The sequence below is a fragment of the Carassius carassius genome, chromosome 15, assembly GCF_963082965.1.
Source record: "Carassius carassius chromosome 15, fCarCar2.1, whole genome shotgun sequence".
NCBI lineage: Eukaryota > Metazoa > Chordata > Actinopteri > Cypriniformes > Cyprinidae > Carassius > Carassius carassius.
In genome coordinates this window covers 3869134-3896664 of record NC_081769.1, presented here as the reverse complement: position 1 = coordinate 3896664, position 27531 = coordinate 3869134, and the positions used below count along the sequence as shown (strand labels likewise).

The 27531-nt window shown below is 36.0% G+C and overlaps 2 protein-coding genes across 2 annotated transcripts; one reads left to right on the top strand and one right to left on the bottom strand.

Moving 5' to 3' along the window:
* The first annotated feature begins 1413 nt into the window (after nucleotides 1-1413).
* LOC132158029 (endoribonuclease ZC3H12A) lies at nucleotides 1414-14720 on the top strand. The gene is made up of 6 exons (XM_059567275.1): nucleotides 1414-1541; nucleotides 5122-5577; nucleotides 7198-7337; nucleotides 11639-11873; nucleotides 11977-12083; nucleotides 13427-14720. The coding sequence occupies exons 2-6, from the start codon at nucleotides 5225-5227 to the stop codon at nucleotides 14341-14343; spliced, it is 1752 nt and encodes a 583-aa protein (XP_059423258.1). The 5' UTR covers nucleotides 1414-1541; nucleotides 5122-5224; the 3' UTR covers nucleotides 14344-14720.
* An 8022-nt stretch (nucleotides 14721-22742) lies between these two features.
* Nucleotides 22743-25818, bottom strand: LOC132158028 (CAP-Gly domain-containing linker protein 3). The gene is made up of 3 exons (XM_059567274.1): nucleotides 25758-25818; nucleotides 25237-25476; nucleotides 22743-24204 (listed from the first exon to the last, which is right to left on the bottom strand). The coding sequence occupies exons 1-3, from the start codon at nucleotides 25769-25771 to the stop codon at nucleotides 24147-24149; spliced, it is 312 nt and encodes a 103-aa protein (XP_059423257.1). The 5' UTR covers nucleotides 25772-25818; the 3' UTR covers nucleotides 22743-24146.
* Between the last annotated feature and the right edge of the window lie 1713 nt (nucleotides 25819-27531).

The following is a 27531-nucleotide window of genomic DNA, read 5'->3' as shown; positions in this document are numbered from 1 at the left end:
TAACTTCCTCAAGACGCACACACAATAGACAGTGAGCAACAACGGGTCAGTAAAACACTGAAAAGAAGAAGGCACTGATTTTTTTGCTTTGTGTTGGAGCAACCAAGTGGAGCTAATCGCCAATGTCACATTGGTGACAATAAAATAATGGCAAGGCATTGCATTGCACGTGTTAACAGGTTCCTAAAGTTTTATGATTCATTTTCTTTATAGGTCTCTATAAAGGGTGTATGTAAACAACAACATGTATCAGTCAATAATGAAACCTTAAAAAAAGATGGTATGCACATTATATACAATACCATACTATCAATCATAAATCCTCCTTACTCTGATGAAACCAGATTACGTAAAAAAAATTATAATAATAATAATTAATTAATTAAATAAATAAATAAATAAAAGTATTAAGCAGTAATAATTGCACAGTTCGTTAAAAAAAACTGTATACCCAGAATCAATGCGTGTGTAAAACACAAAACATTACAGGTTAAGACAACTGAGGGAAACCCCATGAGATAGGAGAAAACCCTTACGTAATCATGCCTTTCCTGTATTTTGATACTTATCACTCTTTCTTCAAGTGTACCCACAATTGCTTTCATAAAGATAATATAATATATCATATAATAATCATAAAATATGATATACTGTATGTTCATAAAAACACCTCCCACATTTCTTTTAGATTTGTTTCGCAACCATAAATGTAAATTCATCACCCATTTATGAATGAAATTATGCAATGAGAAGTTGAAAAAGACTTTGATGTGCTTATTTCAAGTAGTTACTTTTATTACTTATTAGTTAATTGTCAGTTGGTTATCAGTATTGAATATCATATATTTTTTGCTTTTTGTCTTTGATGTGAATATGCAGTTTGTCTAGGTTTTGTTTTCTGTCAAATCCTGGTAAATTCCCAACAACAACAACAGCAATAATAATTATAATAATAATAATAAATCTTGCCTAAAAATACAATGTTAAAGTATTGAGAATCTAATCTTATCTAATATTTTATATATAATATATATGTATTTATTTATTTATATAGATCATGGTAATTTACAGTATGAGGGGAAATGTGCTTTACTATCATGAAATAATACAAAAACACAAACCATTGTTTTCTAATCAGTACTAATAGTGACAAAAGGACAAAACAATATAATACAAAATATACAATAGGAAGTGAATAAGGTGCTGAAAACAGAAATACGGGAACTGAAAATATGAAAATGAAAATGAAATTTAAACAAATATATGTATGTATGTTTAAAAGGAAATTAATTAAGACTAGAAAAATATGAATATTAAAGTAATAATGTGGTCGTTTGTTAGTTTTGACTGGAAGCGTCTCTCGCTCGCTCTCTTCCGGGGGAGAAACAGGTCGAGTTACCTGGAGCAGGAAGTAGAAGAGGAAAGGTGTTACATTAAAACGCGTCACACGACACAATATCATTACTTTCTAGAACACACACACACTTACACGCACACACGCGCGCGTTACAGATCACCGGACTCATCATTGAGAGAATATGGTAGGTCGAAGTTATTCTGTTTTATTCTGTTAACGTTTTGTATAAGAAACGTTTATTGTGTAACAGCTGAGACAGGCATTTACACTCTGTCAGTATTTTACATTAAAGTAAGGCTTTATCATTATTACTTCAGAACTACAAATGTTTGCTAAGTTTCTCTAGTACTTTAGCCGGGGTCCACCGAACTGAAGCTCAGTGGAGGTACAGTATATAGAGTTTAGTCGTGTAGTTTGTATTCTAGCCCTGTGTCTGTAGGAGTTTAAATACACTATATATGCTATCTTATGCAATCAGTGAATCAGGAACTTTTCGTGGAAAGTGTTGTAAAAGCAGGGGAAGTGTATGTGTCATTTATTAACCATGTAATTTAACAAATGACACCTGTACGGTGTACATTTTAGGACATCCTCAGACCTCAGTCATCAAATGAAAAGGCGTCATGCCTCAGACTAAAAGGCTTCAGTCATCGGACAAAACGGCATCGCGCCTCAGACTGAAAAGCTTCAGGTCTCAGGAAAAACGACGTCAGGTGTCAGGTCTCATACAATAAACATTAGGTATCAGATGAAACGGACTCAGAAAAAAAGTCATCAGACAAAACGGACTCAGGCAAAAAGTCATCAGACAAAATGGACTCAGACAAAAAGTCATCAGACGAAACGGACTCAGGTGGAATATAGCGTTGCCCCGCCCCATGTGACGTCACACGCACGCCGTTCACAGGAAGTGGTATATCATGGTTGATTGATGGCAAAAGGAGGTAAGCAGCGTTTGATATTTCATATTTTAACAGTTTTATTCAAATGTTACACTAATTAAGTTATATATGGAAGAGAACATGCTTTTCGAGAGTCTTGTGTGCACGTTTAGAAAGTTAGTTAGCCATATTACAACTAGCGAGCTTTATTTTGGCCAAGTAGTAAAGTTACCCTTACGAAAAATAACCATGGTTTTACTATCAAAAAACAAAACAAAACAAAAAACCTGAGTCCGTTTCGTCTGATACCTAACGTTTATTGTATGAGACCTGACACCTGACGTCGTTTTTCCTGACCTGAAGCTTTTCAGTCTGAGGCGCGATGCCGTTTTTTCTGATGACTGAAGCCTTTTAGTCTGAGGCATGACGCCTTTTCATTTGATGACTGAGGTCTGAGGATGTCCTAAAATGTACACCGTACACCTGGAATGTACTATTTAAATACACATATGCTCACTACTTTGTGGGTAATAAATAAATAAATAAATATTACATGGAATGCCTTAAATGTAAATATTGCAGCAATTAGTGATGTTCTACTAAATGCAAATTAGTAGAACATCAATAAAGATGAAAACTACGGCTGATATAAACCTTTATAAACTGATTTTGTTTATCAAATGCATTGGAGTACATGTTACAATTATTTAAAAATGATGCTAGGCCACTTGGACAGTCTGAAAACGGCCAACCTTAAAGCCATTACCAACTTATTTTTGTAAAATAGCAAGTAATTGCTGGGTTGATCTCGATGTATTTTGCATGCACTGGACCATTTTCACATGCCTAAAAAAAGTCCTCTACCCTCAGATAAATAATTCGGACACTATTGCAAATAAATATCAACTATCCGAGTCAACTCAGAAACAACACAAAAACATGTAACCTCTGAAGGACGGATCACCCTTTTTAAAATGTGCTTTATATTTACTGTATTCTAAATTACAAAACTAAAATGTTATTATTATTATTTTATTTTTATTTATTTTTTTGCAATATCCATGCATGTGATTGTTTATTATTTTTGGGAGGAGGTTGCTGGAGAATTGAATTGCACATATTCATAAATGATATGGTCACTGTAATTGTGTTGTTCATGAATGAATGATTCAATGTATGAAGATCAAATCATGTAATGCATAAAATGTGTATGTGTAAAGATATTACTGTATAAAGTATTACCTTGTTGTACTGTTTACATTTTATGTATTATATGTTTTTTATGTAAATCTAAAAAATTTTAACTGCAGTTTCTAACTTGCATTGTTATAGCTTGTAGGGCTGCAACTAACGATTATTTTGATAATCGATTAATCTGTCGATTATTTTTACGATTAATCGGTTTATGTACTTATATTTTAGTTTTGCCCATTTCCCCCCCCCAGGTAAATTATTAATAAAGGGTCTTTATCATTCAGCATAGATTTTTAAGAGATTTTAACCATTTTGCATTGTCATATCCTCATCAAAAATATACCTGGAGTTGTTTTATTATGTGTCAGTAATCCTTTGTCGAACTCTTCTGCAATCAAAACACTGACCCATACTCTAGCAAATTTCACAAGGAGATTTCAAATAATGTTTTCACCATGGCAGTCCTTAGAGCTCCTAAAGTAGTTTAACATCCCAAACAAAGCTTAAGGAATCTTTCAGAACATATTTTCACGAAGAAGGATGAAACAGAATAAAATTGCAGTACATTGCATTTTATTATTTACTGGGAAACAGCTTTATAGCTTATGCTGTGAAATTCTATACAGTGCCAATGGCATGAAACCTGAATGGAACTCACAATTTAAAGTAAAATCCATCAGAAGGTTGTCCAGAAAAAAAAAATTGGACACACAAAAAACTGCTGTGTGAAAAAGATAAGTGGATTTCAAATATCTTTAAACATTTACCTCTCTCATTCAGTCATAATTAGGCTGCAAGACTGAATTATGAACTGGTAAACGACAAACTGATCACAGAACGTGTTTGTAAAGCTTCAAATGTTAACTGTTAAAATGGCGACTCGTTTGTTACGACTAAACATTTGCAAACAACATTGTACTGGAGAATCTGCACAAATAAAAGTCTTAGGGGCCGTTCACATATCGCGCCTAAAAACGCGTGGAAAACGCTAGGCGCACCGCTTTCTCCTTCTTTCCAAAGCGCTCGGGCAGAAGCGCATCTGCCTTTGCTAAGCAACCATGACGTGCTCTCTCCATGAAGAGGCAGACATTTCAGCAAAGGATAAGCTCTAAAAATCGCACCCGCGTTGCGCTTGCGGCTCTCTGAAAAGTTGAGATGTTTTTAACTCGATGCAGTGCGGACGCGCCTGGAAAAACGGGCGCGTCGCGACCGCGTCGCTTCCATTACAAGCTACATTGGAAATAACGAACTTGAGCATGAAAAAGACGCGATATGTGAACGGCCCCTTAAACAGTTCAGTAGTGCAGAGTTTACAGGTTAATCTTCTTTTTTGATGGCTCAAAGTAAAGTACTTCCTCATCCCGCTGAACTTTTACTGTCTATGGCAGAGACGCTGTTCGGGAAGCACGTGACATAAAACGAGGCCAGCTATTGGCTATTCGCTACTTCTCCTGCTGTACTGGCTGAGTAAAACCTCCGGTGGCTCATTACTGCCACACTTTAGTCACCGCAGATTTGAAATATGCACGAAATGAGCCGCTTACGGCAAATAAAAGTTATTTAGCAACTAATCGATGACTAAATTAGTTGACAACTATTTTAATAGTCGATTTTAATCGATTAAATCGATTAGTTGTTTCAGCTCTAATAGCTTGTGTTTTATTAAATATTTATTTGTCTATGTTTCAGCCTTATTCAGAAGCAAGAGCAACATGTCAGAGCAGCATATGGATGACACAGCAGCTCTTGTACTGAAAAACCCCAGAACATCAAACATCCAACATACGGCGGGATGCAGTCGAGGTGTTACCATCAACCCGCTGGCCTGGGCCAAGATGGACCTGACCACCATGACCTGCAGATGAAGGTCGACTTCTTTCGTAAGCTGGGATACTCTCCACAAGAGGTGAAGGCCGCCCTGAGGAAGCTGGGCCTGGGGACGGACACCAATGCGGTGCTGGGGGAGCTGGTGCGTTCAGGGGCCAAGGCTGTGCCCTCCTCTAGCTCTGACAGCGATGATGGTGGGTTCAGTTTGCCCCATCGGGGAGGAAGCTCAGGGGCTCAGGGCTCAACGCTGGAGGACACCACTGAACCAGAAAGTGACCTGAAGCCTATTGTTATTGATGGGAGCAACGTGGCCATGAGGTGAGGTCATGGTACTACTTGCTTAGTTTTCGTTAGGTGATTCTTCAATGGAAAGAGAATGGAGATTGAAAAATATGCTGGAGTTTTGAGTCTTTGCCAGTTTAACAAGTGTCAACAAGTTGCCGTTACAATGGGGAATTCATGACAGCTGTGCTCTACTTGTGAATAAACTCTTCCCAAATTATTAAAGGGTTTCACTGTCATACCACTACTTTTTTTTATAAATGTTGGTCCACCTCAAATTGTTGTAACAGTTTTTTTAAAATGTGTTTTTAAAAATGTGAGTATCACATCCAAATAATGGCACAGATACAGACTTGTTGATCGCTCTTTATTTGTAAGAAACATCAATTGATTAATAATTAATTAATTAATTTTCAAGTAGTAACTATTGCATTCAGTGGAATATTGCTTACCGTTTCTCATAGTGAATTGCTCATATTGCCTTTGGGCTTAAACTTAGACCTGGTTCTTTTGAAAAGGGTTGTACTTCCCCTTTTGTCCGTGCTTCTCTGTTCTCCAATATGCAAATAACATACACTGTTTAATCCATTTCGTTTCCAAGAGACCAAGACCTCATGCTCAACACACTCCGCAACATTTTTGGTCATGCATAGGGAATTCTTAGAAAGACATTCTTCCTTGAAAGGAAGGGTTTATAAGTAGTCTAAGAGAGTAAGTCACAACACTTAACACACATTGTGTGTGAAAGCCAAATGATGCATTTATATTTGCGATGAACTCATGACGTAATGGAAATGGCTGTTGTTCTTTCGTGTGTTTTGTTGGATGTAGCTTCCCAGTAGGGCTGTAGCTATCAGTTATTTTGGTAATCGAGTATTCTACCGATTATTCAATCTACTAATCAAGTAATCGGATAAGAAGTTATTTTTCTTTGTTAAAGAGCAATACTAAATATCCAAAAGATAAAAAGATAGATCTCTTAAAATAAACGACTAATTTGTTTTCTTTTTAGAAAAAATAAGATTTTTTATTGCTGAAATTGCATACATTAATAACCGTGAAAACTAAACCTGTTTTCAAAGCAATCAATTCTGTCATAATTTCTGTCTGTCTCATTTCTTTGTTCTATTTATTTATTTATTTATTTTATCAGTAATACTATAAACATGTCTGTCATGCATCTATCAACAACTACAGTTTGCATTGCAGTTGTTTTACTGTTATGCAAATCAGGTTGTGTTTTAGCATACCTTCTAGTAGCATTATTGCTGTAATTAAATCCAAGTTCCACATCTGAAAAAATGGATCAAACTTGTTTTGGGTTCTGAATCAACCTTTGGAATTCAATATACTTTGTTTTTGTTTTTTGTTTTTTTTATTAAAAAAAAAACTGCTAGTGTTGATGCATTTAATGAATTAACCACAGTTTAGCAAAACTTCATGAACTTTCAAGAAATGTATGTTCCTCATTAAAAACAATAGTTGTTGAGCACCGAACCACACAGAATAATTAAAGAGCCGTAAAAAGTGACATAACCACCGAAGGCCTCTAACATTTATATGGACCAGTGGTTTTTGGCATGTACATTCACTGATTTACTCATTTGCCAAACTAATTTCTCTCTCTTTTTTTATGTCTCTCTTGTTCTCTTTCAGTCATGGGAACAAGGAAGTGTTTTCTTGCCGTGGGATTGAGCTGGCAGTTAATTACTTCCTTGACCGAGGCCACAGAAATATCACTGTGTTTGTGCCTTCCTGGAGAAAAGAGCAGCCCAGGCCTGATGTACCTATTTCAGGTAGAGACACTCCCTCACCCCTTTTGGTAAAAATGAGTCATCACAGACAGGTTTGTCTGAAAAGTGAAAACGCCCATCTGACTGCACAAACGCAGATAAGCCTATACTTCACCCTGCAAAGAAAAAAAAGCAGTATTTTTGTCAGGTTTTTCAGTAAACACACACTACTGTTCAAAAGTTGGGGTCAGTAAGATTTTATTTTAAGAAACAAATGCTTTTGTTCATTAAGGACGCATTCAGTTTATCAAAAGAGACAGTGAAGACATTTATGTGGTTACCAAAGATTTACATTTTAAATGTGCGTTCTATTGATCAAAGAATCAAAAAAATTATAATAATGATCATGAAAAAAAAAAGATGTAAAGAAAAAAATAATGTAGCACAGTTTCTTTAAAAATATGAAGCAGCAGTTTTCAACAATAATATACAAATAAAAATGTTTACTGGTTTCTGAAGGGTCATGTGACACCAAAGACCAGTGTTGGGAAGGTTACTTTGGAAATGTAATAGGTTACAGATTACAAGTTACCCTGTTTAAAATGTAATAGTAGTGTAACTTTTTCAATTACTTTATTAAAGTAATGTAACTAATTACTTTTGAGTACTTTTTGATTACTTTTCTAAATTTGTGAAAATTAAAGAATAATAAATAAAAGCATATACATCAACTTAAATACAGTTATCTAATAAGCATGTGACGTATTCTGTGTAATAAACTCCTGAAACATTGGTGTTTTTTTTAAACTGCTGTCTCTTTGTATATGATGATAGTTTTCTCAAAATAAGTAAAATGCACATAAAGTGACACAGAACAGTTCTAGAAATTATGTTTGTGTATGCTCGTGTACTCCTATATTGAGGCAGCAGAGGTAGAAAACACTGCGAGCTTCAGTAGGCCTATGTGTAGTAAATGAAACCATGTCTTTGCCATTAATTTACAGGAGGGGCGGACTGGGAAAACAATTCAGACTGGAAAATTCAAACTCATAGAAACAAATTCATGGAAAAAACTATTTTTGGTATGGACCTGAGATAAAAAAAAAAAAAGGTTTAAATATTTAATTTGGGGACATGTTAAATAATTAAAAGTTCTCTCCTGAACTGCACCTTCACTTCTATTTTTCTCTTCAGTCTCTTTATTTTGCCCTGTTATCCATCTCTCTCATGACTTTAATACTCAAGATTGAACAAAACTATACTTTACAATACAATACTCTACAATACTACAATATCTTTATAGAAAAATCCTAATACTGTAGGCCTACACGAGTCATGTTTTTCCCTTACAAAAATTGACCATGCTTTTTTTTAGCCTATAGACAATAACCTTGTTTTGTTTTGTTTTGTTTTTTTGCAAATGGATTTGTATTTATTTTTAAATAACTCAGTTTGTAAAATCATTTTAATTTTTTGGTTACCACAGTTAAACAGTAGTTACTATTTTCTCTGGATTTATAGTAATATATTAAAACGTTAATTTTCGTAAGGGTTGTGTTGTTGTCTGTCCGTAGCTCCCCCTAAACCTATAAAAAAAATCTGATTGTTTTTCAGCTAAATTACTACTGTAACATTACAACAGATAATAATGATGTCCTTTATATAGTATTTTGAGTGATGACTGATGAGCAACGTGCTGCTGCTTGATTAAATAAATAAAAAAAACAAAGACAAAAAAGCATCTTTACAGATGAAACTGACCTGAAACCCTGAACACTAGTTCTGCTTCTCTGCTCCAGCAGTCCACTTTATTCTCTCTCTCTCTCTCTCTCTCTCTCTCTCTCTCTCTCTCTCTCTCTCTCTCTCTCTCTCTCTCCCTCTCTCTCTCTCTCTCTCTCGCATTGATTACTCGGAGTCTGATCCAAACCGTTTGGCGGAGGCGCGGAGAGCGCGCGAGTCATGACTAACACTTCATGACTTATTAGAGATTTAATTATCAAATGGCGGATTCGCAAATGATCGCTTTACATTTGGCAGGCAATTATACAATAATGATATTAAAATAGCGGGCAAAATCGGCTGCCAGGCCACCGGGAATTGTCCCGGTTCTCCCGGTGTCCAGTCCGCGCCTGATTTCCACAGACACGCAGAACGTGCAGGAGTCATATATTGCATTTTTGGGGCTTAATATTCACAGACACTAGTCCATGTCATGTTTTGATTCAAGTGTACTGACCTCATTTTGATTTAGTCATCCAAAAGGTGGCATATTCCGTCCGCATTTCGTTTTTATGACTGGATTCTATACCCAGACTGTATTTCCGCATCCCGGAAATTATTAGGGCGGTATGTCTCAGAATAGTCAGTCCAATTTGGGAAAGATATCAGTTAAATCTGTATGTGGATGTGTGTAAATATTCAAATGTAATCCCCTTTGTAATCGTTCAAAATTTCATAAGTAACTAATTTAATTACTCATTTTTTCTTAGTAACTGTAACTAATTACAGTTACATTAATTTTGTAATTAAATTACGTAACGCCATTACATGTAACTAGTTACTCCCCAACACTGCCAAAGACTAGAGTAATGATGCTGAAAATTCAGCTTTGGATTGCAGGAATTATATTTAAAAATCTATTTAAAACAAAGAAAACTTATTTTGAATGGTCATATTTAAAAATATTACACCTTTCACTGAATTTTTGGTTAAATAAATGCAGTCATGGTGAACATGTAAGACTTCTTTCAAAACCATTGAAGAAATTTTACTAACATCAATACATTAATGAAAAGCTTTAGACTCATGCATTATACAAAATATTGTGTTTTCAAATTGCAATAATTGACAGGGTCTTTGAAATTGAAACAGTTTAATTAAAAAATGTAACTGTTTGCTATTCATTAGTTTGTGGTTGCAAAACAGTCCGTGTGTGCTGGTACTAGTACAAAATTACCTTTGTTTCACGACTTCAGGAACATTCAGGTTCAGTTTTAAAAGTCTAGAGGTGTTGATTTTTAGATAAAAATCTCAGTTGTTTATGTCCCTGGACTGTCTCTCTTTTGTTGTTAACACCCCTGCTCAGATTCCTCAAATCAATTCGAGCAAGAACAGTAATAACAAAACATGAAGTATAAGGAAGAGTTAAGTTTCCTGCAAGTCTCACTGGGAATTCCCCACCAGGAAGTTCAAGAGTTTCCTTATCACCTACAGTTTCCCTGTGAATCTTTAATCAAGGTCTGGTGCAGTGTCATAAATTATTGCCTCTTTCCTGTTTCACAGATGACGGTTTGGGTTCTTTGGAATCTTTTCGTTTACCACCTCCCCAAAGAAGCATTTGGTGGATATTAAATGATAAATTGGGGGAAAACCATTTGTTTGGTATAGAGGTCGACCGATATAGAATTTTGACGATACCGATAGCTAGGTTGGACCACACTGGCCAATACCAATTAATTAACCGATAGTTTTTAAAATGGATACTGAAAAAAATAAAATAGTGCTTTATTTACAAAAAAAATAAAAAATAAACTGTACTGAACAATACTAATAGTAGTAGTAGTAGTAATAAAAGTAATAATAACAGTAAAAGTAATAGTAAATGTTGAAATTACCACACTCTAATAGGGCCCTATGAAATCAGTTTAATATTTTCCTAAATTCCATTTTATTAATTTCCAAATTCCGTTATTTAATTTTTCTGGATTCTTTTTTTTTTTTTTTTTTTTTTTTTTTCATTTTAATTTTACTCCACTCCTTTTTAATAGTTAAATTAAAGTTTATTAATAATAAAGCAAGTCTAATTAATTAAAATCATGAAACGTATACATTTTCAAATCAATTGAATAAAAGTTTACCAAAAATTACATGATTAGAGCTTCATGAAACGTTTTATTTTTCTCACCATATTTTTATTTTTATTGTTACCAAAATTCTGTTTTAGCATGTCTAATTATTTGAATGCATAAAACAACTAACTTTATTTATTTTTTCTTAAAGAAGCCTAATGATTTTTTCCCCTCCAAAAATTTGTGTGTATTTACATTTTTATTGTTATCAAATTAAGGCATGAAACATTAATTTTATTTGTCTTTTAATTACTTAAAATTAAGCAAACTTTTTCGGGCAAACAAAGGGGATTTACTATTCAACATTCTACTGAAAAATAGACTTCAAAACCGGACTTTTATTTTGACAGTGTTCTGTGCATGTGATATGATGCTTTTGCTCAAATCAAACAGTCAGAATCAGATTCTTCTCAGAGCAGTTCTGGAGATGAATGAAGAAAGACCTCATTCCAAACTCATGCTAAAAATGTTAACAAACAATGAAAAAAAAAATATATATATCGTCTTTGTTTCCAGATCAGCATATTTTGGAAGAGCTGGAAAGGAAGAAGATTCTTGTGTTTACACCTTCACGAAGGGTCGGAGGAAAGCGTGTAGTTTGCTATGATGATCGCTTTATTGTCAAATTAGCTCATGATCTGGATGGCATTATAGTGTCCAACGACACATATCGTGACCTGCAAAGTGAACGTCCGGAGTGGAAGCGTTGCATTGAGGAGAGATTGCTCATGTACTCCTTTGTTAATGACAAGTACGTTTTTACAACTATTCTTTAGGAGCTGCTAATGCCTTTTGAAATGCCTGTTCTTATTCCTATTCATTTAACTAACCATCAACATGACCCTCTTGGACAGGTTCATGCCACCTGATGACCCTCTCGGCCGTCATGGACCCAATTTAGATAATTTTCTTCGTAAAAAAGCGATGTTGCCTGACCACAAGCGACAACTCTGTCCATATGGTAAGTACTTATCAGTTTATATCACTGTATGCCATATAAACCTCAAACTAATTGAAATACATTTCTAGGACTACCAATTTAATATGTTAATTCATTGCAATTAATTATAAAAATGTAGGCAAATAAAAAAAAATGGACATCATTATTATGTCCAATGACTCATTCCGTATTTCGTAATAATGGATTTTCCTGCCATCAAAGACACTCACAGCCAGAAATAACGCACTGTAGGCCAGTGATGCTCATGGTCAATTACAAGAAAACAAAACAAAAATGTATTATGACTTATCAAACAACTGTAAAGTCTGCTTTCAACTGACACATTAATTGTATGTCTTTACATTTTCTAAGCAAATACTGATATATGTGATTTGATGGTTATTAAATTGATTGAAGTTTCCCATATTATGCTAATTTACAATTTCATAAATTTTATTTTTTGGGTCTTCTAGAAAATGGTTACATAATTTAAAGTTAAAAAAGCACATTATTTTACTAATACTGCACATTGCAGCAACTCTTTTCAACCTATGCCTGAAATGTTTTAGGCCCTGTCTTTTGAAGGCTGTCTTTCTGAAACTGGCCCAGTCTGTTGTGATTAGTCAGCAAATTTAAAGAGTGTAACAAAAATGTAACGCCCCTTACCATAATGGGGTTTCTGCTACAGAGGCTTCATGGGCAGCTGTAAACGGAACAGTTTCTATGGTAACTACGGTGTTGGTATTAAAATTCCATACAATGTCCAAACAGAGTATATTTGACATAATAAAGTCACGCTAACCAAACGTACCTGAATCAAGGTCTTCAGGATTACTTGAAAATCTCAGGCAGGTGTGTCAAAGCAAGTTGGAAATAAACTTTGCAGGGGAGTGGGTCACAATGAGCTGGATTCACTCTATGTCAACATACAAGGTGCATGAAGGAAGTAGGCCAGGGTTGGAGAGCCACAGTCCTGCAGAGTTTAGACTCAACCGTAATCAAACAGTCCTGAACAAGCTAATCAAGATTACTAGGTTACCACTAAGTCAAGGTTTACTAGGAAGCTACAGCTGAGATTTTATCAAGGTTGGAGCAAAACTATGCAGGACTGTGGTTCTCCAGGACACCTCTGAAGTAGACCAAAGATCTGGCAAATCTGGTTTTGGAAGGCACCTGTCCTGCAGAATTTAGTTAGATCCCTAATCAAACACACCTGAAAAATGTAGCCTATGTGTCCAGGCTTGCTAAATATCGACAGACCGGTGTTATAGATGGAACTAAACTCAGGACCACAACCCTCCAGGACCGATGTTGCACATCCCTGAAGTATACCTTTATAACACATTTGTCTTTTTACTCTTCAGGAAAAAAGTGCACATATGGGATCAAGTGTAAGTTCTACCACCCAGAGCGCACAAACCAGTCACAGCGTTCTCTAGCCGATGAGCTTCGAGAGAATGCCAGACTGTCTGGTTCAAAAGGGGAAAGCAGAGTAACTGGGCCACTAAGGGGGATGTATCAAAGAAATGACCCTGGTTTTGGGTCCAACTCACCCTCCTTGGAACAAGAACTGGAACAAAAGCTTAACTTGGATCCCAAGAGCTCTGACAGCAGGGATGTTATGTTCCAGTACTGGGATGACATTTTGTCCACCAAAAAGCCCTTAAATACAGCCACAGTGGAACAACGCAGTACTTTGGTAGACAGAACCTGTCTGCAAGCACCTTACCCAACAAACCCTTCATCCATTTTCAGTTATGACTCAGGGCTTGGATCCTACCAAAGCCTGTTTTCAGATCCATCCCAGAGCATTGATGATTTGCACAGGATGAGATCCAATCATCCACCAACGTCTGGTAACCCTGGTGTACCTGCAGGTGGCCAGCGCTACTATGACAACATGAGTCCTTTCTCTAATTATCAGCCAAACTTTGGTGCCTACAACTCCCTACCTGTGCCCAACCCCGTCCAGCGTTACAGTCTTCCTGCTTACGGTGCCTGGTCTTACCCTTACTTCTTACCACAGGCAACCAGTTTACCTGAACCTTTACCCTGTCCTAGCTCACACAGGTCTCCTGATGTCTACGGAAGCCAGCAGCACTTAGCTATGCCACAGTCAAATGCTTTCCAGGAAGAAAGAGAGGAGGTCAGGAAGAAGCTTCATGCGATTTTTAACCCTCATCATGTAAACAAAGTTATGGAAATGTTCCCACAGCTGAAAGATGCGCAGCAGCTGGCGGCAGAGATTCTCAAACTCAAGTCCAGAGGAGAGTTCTTCTAATTCGTGAAACTTTGGGACAATGGCATGCCAAGTTTCTCAAAAGAAATGGGCTCTACACTCTCAGAAAAAAAATTGCAAACATTGTACCTTTAGGGGTACTTTTTTACCCTTTAAAAGTTTGTAGTAGTGCTTTAAAAGTACCCATTTCAACTTTTAGGGGGAGATAAGGTACAAACTTTTTGAATTAGGGGTACAACAATAGCTCCCTGTACTTTGTACCTTTTTACCCTTAAAATTTCATAGTAGTACTTTAAAGGTACCTATTACTAAGATGCACCTTCGAGAGGTAGATAAGGTACAAACTTGTCCTTTTAAGGGTGCTGCCCCATTGACACGCTGTTGTACCTCTAAAGGTAAGCAATTGTAATTTTTTTCTTTTCATTCAGAAACCTGAATGACTTATCACATAGTACATGTGGTAACTATGTATGACTGCAAAGTCAATTGTGCGTCTAGATGTTTTTTTTAAGAGGTTGATGCACATTGCATCAATTGTTGCTCCTAACGTGTAGCAAACTGTACAGTACCTTGGCTCTAAGACTAATGATTTGGTTTTGGACAGAAGCTTAAATGTAATTTTGAGCGTTCAAATTATAGTTGTAATTGCTGTCATTAAGGAAACACCCTGTTTTCAATGTTAAGAGTAATTTTTTAGTTAGTGCGTCTGCTGCTAATTGTTCGTTCAAATCCGCTCCACCACAGAATGACTTCAAATAGTAGAAGGCGTGATTCCTTGTCTCTTGAAATCTTTTTGTTGTATTTCTTTGTTTCAATTACTGTGGGTTGGAATCCCCTGATATGTTTTATTTTAAGTGTATATGTGTGTATATATATATATATATATATATATATATATATATATATATATTAGGGATGGGACAGTATGAAAATTTAATATCATGATTATAGTGACTAAAATTATCACGATTATCAATATTATCACGGTTTTGTTGAAACAAGATGAAAGTGTTCAAAAATAGTTGATGCTCACACTGAAAACATTTCAGCAAGTTTTATATTTAATAATCAACAAACAACTAATAAAACAAGCAACTCTATGCACTTAATTTAAAGAAAGATTAAATTCTGTGGCATTTCCTTTCTTACAATGAAAAGTGTAGAAGCATAGAAAAGCATAGAAAAGTCACTGACTTTCGCCATTCCTTCTCGAAAAAAAACATTGTGCGCTGCGCTTGCGTCAGACTGTTGCTGGCTGGACATGATTTAATAGGGAGTTATTAAAACCGCGATAATCAAACACGGTTTTAATGATAATTCATTTTTAAACGATATTACTAACCTTCAGCACATTTTATCATGGTTATCAATAAAACCGGTTATCGACCCATCCCTAATATATATATACAATTACGTCAATTACTGTAATTAGCATTTTTGAAACTTACCACAGTACTGTAAATCATATTTAATTGTGCTTCAATGTTACATGTTTCATATCAGGTTGGTTCTGCTGTGTAACTCTGAGCTTGTTGATTTAGACGATATGAATGTACAAAGGACATCTCACATATTTTATTTTATGCAAAATTGACTTGTGCCATCTCATTGTTCGAACATCTGCTCTCAAACAAGAGAAGAGCAAATTCTTTGCACTAAGTAGTTATGATTTGCGTGTCAAAGTATGTCAAAGAGTTGACATAATGGTGTATATTACACAATGAATATCACAAAAAGATTTAAGCTTTAGATGAAAGTTTTTGTTATAATATATTATGCTGATGTTTTATCCACTGTTTTCAAATGAGCATATAGGTATTTGTGTCATCACAACCCACTTGTATGTCTTCTAATATCTATATTAATGTGAACAAATTCAAAGACACCGTAAGTGAGTATGAGTTTGTACAGTTTGATGTTTTCTCTTTAGAGGAGACAGTCTTAGCAGATTTTTAATTATAGCATCTGTTGGCAAAGATGTTCCATAGACATTATATTTTAAGCTTTTGCCGTTGTTGTTGTTGTTATTTTTCAGTTCTTAAGATGTTATAAAATCAGCAATACAATTAAAGCCTTTATGTATAATACATTAAAGGTATTCATAATGTAAATTGTAATGCATTGTTTTTCAGAAAAATAACTAACCAATTTAAAATGCATTGTGATATTTATGTTTGTTGTGTTTGAATGCATTATACTTTCTAAAGATGTAACAGCGAGTTTTTTAAGTAATATGATGTATTATAACTGTGGTAACAATTATTCATTTGTTCATACAATTCATTATAAAGTGTATTACAAGACATTAATTATAACTACTTTTAATGCATTATATATATAAAGGCTTTAAGTAAAGTGTTACCAAATTAACTGCTTTAACATAGTTAGGTTCGTTAGTTCATGGTGTCCAAGTAGCAACTTGCAACATGTTTATATCCTGCCAGTGCATTATAATCATTAATGTGAACAGGAAATAAGTTCTCAATGTTGTATTGGCAAATGCAATGAAAAAAAAAAAGACTTTCTTTCTCTTTGTCCCTTAAACGGTAATAAAAAATAAATAAAAAAGATAAATGTGGATGTGGCAGTTTTTTGTGTCTCAATACCCTCACTAATTAAAATGCTATAATTAAAGGTAAAATAATTAATACAATTGAAAATGACAATAATAATAGAACCACAGTAAGTAGTAAAAAAAAAAAAAAAGCTCAACATTTTTGAAGCTGTGAAAAATAGTGTGTTAGTATACATACAGAGACTTTTCCCATGCAACCAGTGGGCACCATAATTAATATCTGACAAACACAACCTTCAAAATTTTTTTATAAACATAGTATAATCTAATATAAGGGGATACACATATTTATTTTCGGTTTTATTATAACTTGTAAGGTTGAAATAATCCTGCATTCAATATTTTGCAATCCTGTTTTTAAATAATCAAATGGTCTCTCGATTAATATCTGAACAACTGGTATCTGAAACTACAGTTCATTACGGAGACACACCTTTACATTCAACACAAAATCTTCTGTGCTATTTGTTACTTTATTAAATTGTATTAATATAACTATTGCTTTTCAAAGAACTGTTTATCTTTTTTTCCATTTGTTAATGTTATTTTTGCTTTTACTGCTAAGAAGCCGGTTGCAATGAGAGATTATGAAGCTCTGTTATATAAATATAATAACTAAAAATTTTGTGACATGAACAGTTTTACATAGAATGACCTATGTCCAGTATTTACAAAAGGATGTAGAGTATGACAGTTTTTTTTATTTGAATAGTAAATCTGGGGAGATTTTGTGTCATCATTCAGTTTCCAATTATGTATACATTTCTCTCTCTCTTTCTCTCTCTCTCTTTCTCTCTCTCTCTTTCTCTCTCTCTCTCTCTGTCCTTCCCTCCCTTTTTGACAATATATTCATCTGTTTAAATCTACAAGGAAGAAGGAAGTTCACAAGCAAAAAAAGGGTCATGAAAATGCAAAACAGCTCCCTGTAATTCATGTGATCATTGTTTATTTCCTTGTCTTAATCCATAGGAATGTGATTTGCTTTCTTTGTAAGAGGAAGTTCAGTGAAAAAAAAGCCCCAGCTAACATTTATCTTAAGACGTGTGTAACATTATTGCATTTGGTAAAATGAGCATTATCATTTATCTTTGAGAAGACTATGGGTTAACATGTTTGATACAAAAAAATCATCTTAATTTCCATGAATGAGTTATAACTGTGTCATGTACTGGTCCAGTCTATTTCCTGAAACATCAGAACACATCCTTCAATAAACAGAGACAATCTTTTGATAAGTGCATCTGGAGAACACACCTGGCCTCTTGGGAATATTTTGAACCTTATCCTGAATAGTAGAATACAGCCGAGGTGACTGGTTTCTACCTCAGATGGCTGTTTAAAAGTCCTCTTTATCCATATTCAATAGAGTGTATCCTTCATTTGCATTAACGGATATTGGCAATAAGCAGACATGCATGGAATGTGTCAACAGAATTCCACAGAATTTGACCACCCATCATCACTCTTTTACACACCTTTTCCTTGTATGGAAATATTTTGGATAATTTGATCGGTTTAACCGACTGATATGAGTCTGCCTAGCTCAACTGTGCTGATATTTTAGTATATATTTGAAATGCAGAATTTCCCCAACAGTCATAATTAAATATGAAAAAGTGTACAGTCGTGGCCAAAAGTTTTGAGAATTACATAAATATTAGTTTTCAAAAAGTTTGCTGCAAAAATGCTTTTAGATCTTTGTTTCAGTTGTTTCTGTGATGTACTGAAATATAATTACAAGCACTTCATATGTTTCAAAGGCTTTTATCGACAATTACATGACATTTATGCAAAGAGTCAGTATTTGCAGTGTTGGCCCTTCTTTTTCAGGACCTCTGCAATTCGACTGGGCATGCTCTCAATCAACTTCTGGGCCAAATCCTGACTGATAGCAACCCATTCTTTCATAATCACTTCTTGGAGTTTGTCAGAATTAGTGGGTTTTTGTTTGTCCACCGCCTCTTGAGGATTGACCACAAGTTCTCAATGGGATTAAGATCTGGGGAGTTTCCAGGCCATGGACCCAAAATTTCAACATTCTAGTCCCCGAGCCACTTTTTGTGAGTGAGCCCACTCCCTTGGATGAGAAGAAACCCCACACATGAATGGTGTCAGGATGCTTTACTGTTGGCATGACACAGGACTGATGGTAGCGCTCACCTTTTCTTCTCCGGACAAGCCTTTTTCCAGATGCCCCAAACAATCGGAAAGGGGCTTCATCGGAGAATATGACTTTGAATATGACCCAGTCCTCAGCAGTCCATTCACTATACTTTCTGCAGAAGATCAATCTGTCCCTGATGTGTTTTTTGGAGAGAAGTGGCTTCTTTGCTGCCCTTCTTGACACCAGGCCATCTTCCAAAAGTCTTGGCCTCACTGTGCGTACAGATGCGCTCACACCTGCCTACTGCCATTCCTGAGCAAGCTCTGCACTGGTGGCACTCCGATCCCGCAGCTGAATCCTCTTTAGGAGACGATCCTGGCGCTTGCTGGACTTTCTTGGACGCCCTGAAGCCTTCTTTACAAGAATTGAACCTCTTTCCTTGAAGTTCTTGATGATCCTATAAATTGTTGATTTAGGTGCAATCTTAGTAGCCATAATATCCTTGCCTGTGAAGCCATTTTTATGAAGATAAAATTATGCCATAATGAATTGCAAGCGCAAGGTAAAATTTGTGAAAGTGTAAATAAGATTGCAAGCGTAAATCAAATTTGCATGCGCAAGATAAGATTTGTAAAGGTGTAAGTCGACTTTCAAGTGTAAGAAAAAAATATTTGCAGCATTTTAGTGTTATTCGTAAGTGTAATTCATGTATTGTGAAACTGCAGCTTCATGCTAACGCAAAATAATAAGGATCTGCATTCTTCTGACTTCCATTTTTCCGCGTGTACACTTTTGGCACTGTTTCAGCGCACAGATGCGGCCAAAAGTACTGCAGGTCTGTGAACATCAATTTGCAAGCGAAAGCAACAGAGTCAAGAACTGCAAAACAGATTAATTGCGTAAAATCAAACTTTGTTTAAAAAATAAACTGCTGCAAACGTCTAAATTACTTGTTGGGTGCGTAGGATAAACGCTCCCGAAATAACCTGGTTTGCACAGTTCGTCTTTCTGCGCTTACAGTTTTGGCACGATTCTATCACTGACTTAGCTTTGCAAGCGTGAAAGAGGAGGGCGGGTCCACCTTCTTCATGTAGCCAATCAAATGAGCTTCTTGCTGACTCTCGATTTACTCTTATCTGATTGGTTCAATTATCGCGCCAGTCACCAGAAGAGAAACAAACTCCTTCGTGAGTGACTTTCTGACTTGGCTCAGCATCTTCCTCGCCGCCGTTATGGTACTTTTAACGCACACACAAATATATAATAATAAACAATTGTTGTAGGCCTATATTTAAATAATTTATAAGTTGTGTAGGATACTATTAAGCCGACTTCCGCCTCCCGTGTGTTAATACTGCATACTATGACATTCTCGGTGTTAAGAAAAACAGATTCGGCTGGTTTGGCATTTTCATTGAAAGGATGTATATGTTAAGCATCAGCTCAAAGGTCTAAGCATATTATATGGTGTATATCATATAATCTGCTTAGAGCTTTGAGCTGATATCCAAATCTATAATTTAAACACAGTGTGTGTCCATTGCTCATTTATTCTACTAACGTTATTATAGATTTGCTATAAAATGTATTAATTATATAGTTTAGCATCAGCTCAAAGCAGATACCATTTAATATGCTTAGACCTTTGAGCTGATGCCTAACATATACATAATTTTGAGCTGATGCTTAACATATAGACCTACATCCTTTCAATGAAAATGCCAAACCAGCCGAATCTGTTTTTCTTAACACCGAGAATGTCATAGTATGCAGTATTAACACACGGGAGGCGGGAGTCGGCTTAATAGTAGCCTACACAACTTATAAATTATTTTAATATAGGCCTACAACAATTGTTTATTATTATATATTTGTGTGTGCGTTAAAAGTACCATAACGGCGGCGAGGAAGATGCTGAGCCAAGTCAGAAAGTCACTCACGAAGGAGTTTGTTTCTCTTCTGGTGACTGGCGCGATAATTGAACCAATCAGATAAGAGTAAATCGAGAGTCAGCAAGAAGCTCGCTCATTTGATTGGCTACATGAAGAAGGTGGACCCGCCCTCCTCTTTCACGCTTGCAAAGCTAAGTCAGTGATAGAATCGTGCCAAAACTGTAAGCGCAGAAAGACGAACTGTGCAAACCAGGTTATTTCGGGAGCGTTTATCCTACGCACCCAACAAGTAATTTAGACGTTTGCAGCAGTTTATTTTTTAAACAAAGTTTGATTTTACGCAATTAATCTGTTTTGCAGTTCTTGACTCTGTTGCTTTCGCTTGCAAATTGATGTTCACAGACCTGCAGTACTTTTGGCCGCATCTGTGCGCTGAAACAGTGCCAAAAGTGTACACGCGGAAAAATGGAAGTCAGAAGAATGCAGATCCTTATTATTTTGCGTTAGCATGAAGCTGCAGTTTCACAATACATGAATTACACTTACGAATAACACTAAAATGCTGCAAATATTTTTTTCTTACACTTGAAAGTCGACTTACACCTTTACAAATCTTATCTTGCGCATGCAAATTTGATTTACGCTTGCAATCTTATTTACACTTTCACAAATTTTACCTTGCGCTTGCAATTCATTATGGCATAATTTTATCTTCATACATTTTTATGTAACGCAATGATGGCTGCACGTGTTTCTTTGCAGGTCACCATGGTTAACAATGGAAGAACAATGATTTCAAGCATCACCCTCCTTTTAGCATGTCAAGTCTGCCATTCTAACCCAATCAGCCTGACATAATGATCTCCAGCCTTGTGCTCGTCAACATTCTCACCTGAGTTAACAAGACGATTACTGAAATGATCTCAGCAGGTCCTTTAATGACAGCAATGAAATGCAGTGGAAAGGTAGCCTGGGAAAACCCAGACTACTTCCGGCGAATTTCAATTCTCTCTACAGAATAGTCTGGCAAAGATGACTATCTAGCTCGTTTCTGTGCCACCGAAATCGCGGCACCAATCAGAAATGTTGAGGCGGGGTTTACACGATGATGACAGCGCAGCGACGGTAAAGCAGATTTTGTACATTACAAAGATGGATGCTGCAGAGGAACATTCGCTCGAAACTGCTATCGCGTCTGTTTTAAGTGATTTAAACTTCAACTTTGCGTTAAAACCCGAGCAAAGAACAACACTTGAAGCCTTCATATCTAAAAAAGATGTTATCGCTGTCTTACCGACTGGATTCGCTCTGGATTCGCTCTGCATACGTCATCTCCTTCATCGCTCTGATTGGTTTTAGGTCTATCCAATTGCGCCCAGAGGCATTTGAACGAGGTCCGTCGGTGACGCCCCTTTAGAAACGAGACGTCTAATAGGCTTTGCCAGACCCTAACTCAGTTTCAACTGAAAAGGGTCTGGTTTTAACCAGGCTAGTGGAAAGGTTTTTTTGGGATTGTTAACTTTCATGGCAAAGAAGGACTATGCAGTTCATCTGATCACTCTTCATAACATTCTGGAGTATATGCAAATTGCTATTATAAAAACTTAAGCAGCAACTTTTCCAATTTCCAATATTTATGTAATTCTCAAAACTTTTGGCCACTTTTTAGATTCCAAAACAATCTCATGACAATACCTAAGGCTACGTCCACATGAAGCCAGAGCTTTCCCTATCCAATCTTTTTTTTTCCCTCATCTCAAGAAATATGTGTCCACACGAAACCGATACAAAACAATATAGTATACATGCCAGACAAGCATGTGGCGCTGTAATTCTGCCGCAGAGATGCACTAAAAATGGAGAAGAAGACTTGGACTATGCGCGTAAACCTTGCGCGCAGTTTACAAACAAACATGTAACAAAACATGTATTAATCTTGTGTTAATGTTAGTTAATAAAAAGACAATCCTTCAGTGTTTGTACATTTTTTTATTTCTGTTACGTGACGTAGCGGTGTCTGACTAGGGGTGAGAGGTGGGCTAATGATGTCATCGTTTCAGAAAATATATGGATCCGCTGTCCAGACGAAAACACAAGGGTGGCGTTTTCTGATTTATCCAGTTGGACCCGGTTTCAAAAAATGTCGGTTTCACTCCCAAAACGCCTACATGATACAAAATTTATGCGTATACTGCTAAACTCGTCTCCATGTGGACGGGGCCTAACTATATTTAAATTTATATCTACATACATGCAGAATTGATTGCTAATTTGTCATTTGTTTGTACGATCTGTTTATGTCCCTTTGAGGTTAGGTTTAGGGTGTACCTTCATGCTTACTTATTGTCTAAGAAATCATGTTTTCAAACAAATCACATGATCACGTGTGATTTCTTGGTAAAAATGACAGATTATTAATAGACAGAGACGCCAAGTAGCTAATACATTCATAGGTTGGTGCCATCTTCAAAACATTGCTATACCATGTTCATCCAATGGTACAATGTTGGGGTGAGATTGATTGTTTTTGCTTTTACATTTGGTGTCACTAGTGGAGCAGAAATCACCCTTTTCAGCTTTATGGTAACATATAAGGTCACCTGTCTGCCAGTTACAAGTTATTGTTCTACTAGTAGAGTTATACTATACACAAATACTCCTGCAGGCATGATGTGTTTTTGTAGGCCAAACCTGGAAAAAGTTAGCATTTTAGCCCCTCCGGTTCCATCGTCCTGAAGATTTTTTTTTTTTTTTTTTTAATGGGTTTTTGGTTAAATGCCAAAAGTTGTGAACACAGGCCATTCTATGACCCCTAAGTGTTTGTTATGCTTTTGCTTGAATTGATAAAGGTGGTTGCTAACAAGTAACTAAATGGGACTACAGAGATTGTCTGGGACATTAAATGTGTTCAGACTGAACAGGTAAACTCATCTACTCATTACCCAGTTTCACAGCATCATTGTGTTTATAATCATGCTATTGCATACTATTAAAACTCAAACTTTCAGGGAAAATTTATTAAATAATATTTTTGGTAAGTAATATTGGTGACATTGAAGGCATTTGTCCATGTTTACTTAGCTTTTAACTTTTTTGCATAATTTTTGCAATAATCCAAAAGCCTATTGTGTTTTTGGTGTAGGGAATGTTAACTTCTGGGTTGGCCTACATAAATATTTCATCATTGCTGTGCTCTGATCTATCCAACGAACTGTTCCAAGAGTGCCTTTGAGTGGCCTGAAGAGTCTTCACTTAAGTGTTCCAATAAGAGCATCTACTCCCAAGCCATTAACAATTTACTGAATGTTACAAACGCGCCATGTCCAGGGTCACTGAAGAGAAAGAGGAAATTAAAAAAGAAATATCAGAATGAAAGAAGAGCATTGAAAATAATGTATTTCAAAAACAATATTACTCAAAATGCAGAACAGTCACATGGATGTGAAAATCCAATCCAAATCCAATGATTGTGTCACCTTGTCAGCTGTGATACCCTCATCAACTTGAAGGCAGCGCTGATGTATCCTTCACTGACTTTTACATCCCACTATGCCGTGCATTTTCTGTGACAGCTAAACTAATGCTGGCATCTGAAAGTTTTGTTTGGTAGTCACTTTTTCCACTTTTGATGTCATTTCTAGCAAGAATTAAATAAGCATTGTGGTAATTAAATATTTGCTTAGTTATCACCAAAGTTTTCTCTATTTTGTTGTAGATCACTTAACTTTTATGCTGCCTCAGAAGTCTGTGTGAAATCAGTTTGGGAAGGTTCACAAATGCTGCCTACAAAGTCATTGCCTGATAGGGCATCAAGGCAACTGCATATGCTTTCAGACACAGCCAGTATCACTGACATTAATGGTTCCTATTTGCTTTTGATACGACGTGTTGCACCATCCTTATCTGATGTAGACAAGGTGTTAAACCTGCCTGTTTACACCAATGCGACTAGACAAGATGGTTTTTCATTTCCAAGTAACAACGCTTTACTTAAGTGTTTGTTTCTGTAGCCCAAGACACAAAATCCAGACACATATCAAAACTGATATTGCTTAACAAACCAGAAATTTAAGATAAATCCTTTGGCTTTTTTTCCTTACTCTTGTTTTCCATTGGAAAAATAATATTAAGAGGGTCTGTGTTTGCTGAATATACTTTTCCTTCTGATAAATATATATATTTATTTTTATAATGGTAAAATTCCCACTGTCCAGTCAAATAAAATTTGTTATTTGCCATTGAATGACACACTTCTTTAGTGATAGAAGAAGAAAAAATAAGATTAAAGGGACTGTGGAGATTCTTATCTGGTCTTTCTATGAAGGTATACACACATTATCCCTTTATCTGAAAAATGATCATACCAGTGAAAGTAGCGCTGTCCTTCATAGGTGCCGTCATGCTGTCCATTATCAGCCAACTCCAGTTCTACGCCAAGATGGTATTCGGGAGAGTTTTGTATGTTGCCCAGGTAGCGTAAGGTACCGGTGCTGATCCGTCCAGAGGGTAACATGATTCGGACCCTGTGCCCAATCTTCAAGTCCATGGGGGAGTGGGGCACAAACACTCGATGAGGTCCCCCTCCACTCCACCAAGACCTCACACTGAAGAAAGAGGTAATGCAAGCACAAGTATGGTGTTTAGATTGGACATGAAGTTTAAGTTTGGAATTTTAATGTAACACAAACTGTAACACTTTACTATACTCATATGAAAATAGAAATGATTAAATGATTTATTCATTTTAAAACAACTCTCTGAAATATGTGTTTCTGATTGCTCAGTACACGACAGTTCTCTGGAAAACTTTATTGTGACAGCACATTCCAATGACAGGAGCAGGGCATGCATGAACGTGTCCAGCTTGAAACACTGTCAGTGATACCTGATGTTAGACATGACAGAAGTGGCTCTGGAGTCTGATGGGCAGCAGGTTGGACTGCCACCATCTCTTAGCAATTCCACATCAGGTCCCTTTTGCTGGTGTCTGTGTCCACCTGTGCAAAGTTGAAAGAGATGAACTCATTTTTTCAAATATATTTAATTTCAATTATGCTCAGACAAGGGCAATTTTGACATCCAGCCAGTCCACCAAAGGAAGCTCTTACTAGAACATTCATGCTCCTTCTCCTCAGGATTAGGTCCATTCTCCAAGCCAGACTCTAGAAAGACTTCATTTGCATCTTCTGAATCAGTATCTCTGTACAGTGTTCCAGTCCTTACCAGAATCTCAGAGGTCAGCTGAAAAGATCACGCAATTAAAATACAAGTCAGAAAGGTTCAATTCAAATCATATTAGCCCCCACACTGTAAAGTGACTGTATTTATGAGTTAGTCATGAATCTTTTGTTCAACCAATTTGTTCAATAATGCTAATTTATTCAGAAGTGAAAGAAGTGATGGCCTTTATGAAGTCACTAAATCATTCACTCAACTAGTTTTGTTCAAAAAATGCTAATTTATTCAGAAATGAAACAAGTGATTGTCTTTATGATGAAGTGACTGAATCATTTTGTTTGTTAATAATTCATTTATAAATGAAACAAATTACCATTTTTAGGATGGGGTCACTGAATAATTCACTCAACTGATTTGTTCAAAACCTAATCATTCAGGAATAAAACACCACTTCAAAATGTTTCTCGATATTGCAGCGGCTTTATTTGGCTTTGTTTAGAACTATTTTGATCTACATTGTCTTTTATTAATAGTGTAGCGATGTAGCACTGCTCGCAGAAGTCATTTTTAAACCAGGCAGCGTTCAGCCCATTGCATAATCTGTGTGGGGAAATCTTTCACCTTCAAGTAAAAATTCTTCAAATCTTCAAGGTGCAAAACTGATGCTATGAAAGTGAGCATTCTAGCTTATCTGCCATGATAGACACTAGTGGCATTTAGTCATAAACAGAGATGCCACCTAGTCATAACACCAAGCATTTTTAAATAATGCAACCCATAAGCATTGCTAATCCCAAATAATCAAGCAAAAAAAAGCATGCATACATTTTGTATTTAGAAAAAGAGCCAGGCAGTCAAAGCAGCGATGCAGAAGAAGCAATAGTGTAAAATGTTTATTATAATGAATTTATGAGTTTCATTTCTGAAATATTATTAGACCCGCATACCTGGTCTCTTAGATTGTGTTGTCTCTTTTGCAGCTCCACAAACCGCATCTCCCATGATGCTCTCTGATTTGCAATCTCTATCTTCAGTTCTTGAATCTCCCCCTCAGCCTTCAGCAGTCTCTTGAACAGGCCACTTGTGCGTTCAGGCTGAACACAGGTTTCTGGTTTGACCTTCTTCCCTGAGTCTGCATCTGTCTTTGCCAGATGCTTGACATCCTGGACAACTACAGATTTATAAAAGTCTTTAGTATAAATACATTGGCAAATGCTGATGCTGTTTTGATATGGATAATGGAGTACACTTAATAAGACTGTATAAGTTGACCCAAAAATGAAAAATCTGTCACTATATACTCGCTTATACTGTATGTCATTCGAAACCCTTTTTTTATGTTGATATGAAATATGTCTGAATGTTTTCAGTGGTCTTTGGAGCCTTATTTACTTTAACTTTATTGACAAAAACATAATATCTTTAAACATAATAGCTTCTCTTGTTTTCCTCAGAAGAAATAAGAAATTCATATAGATTTT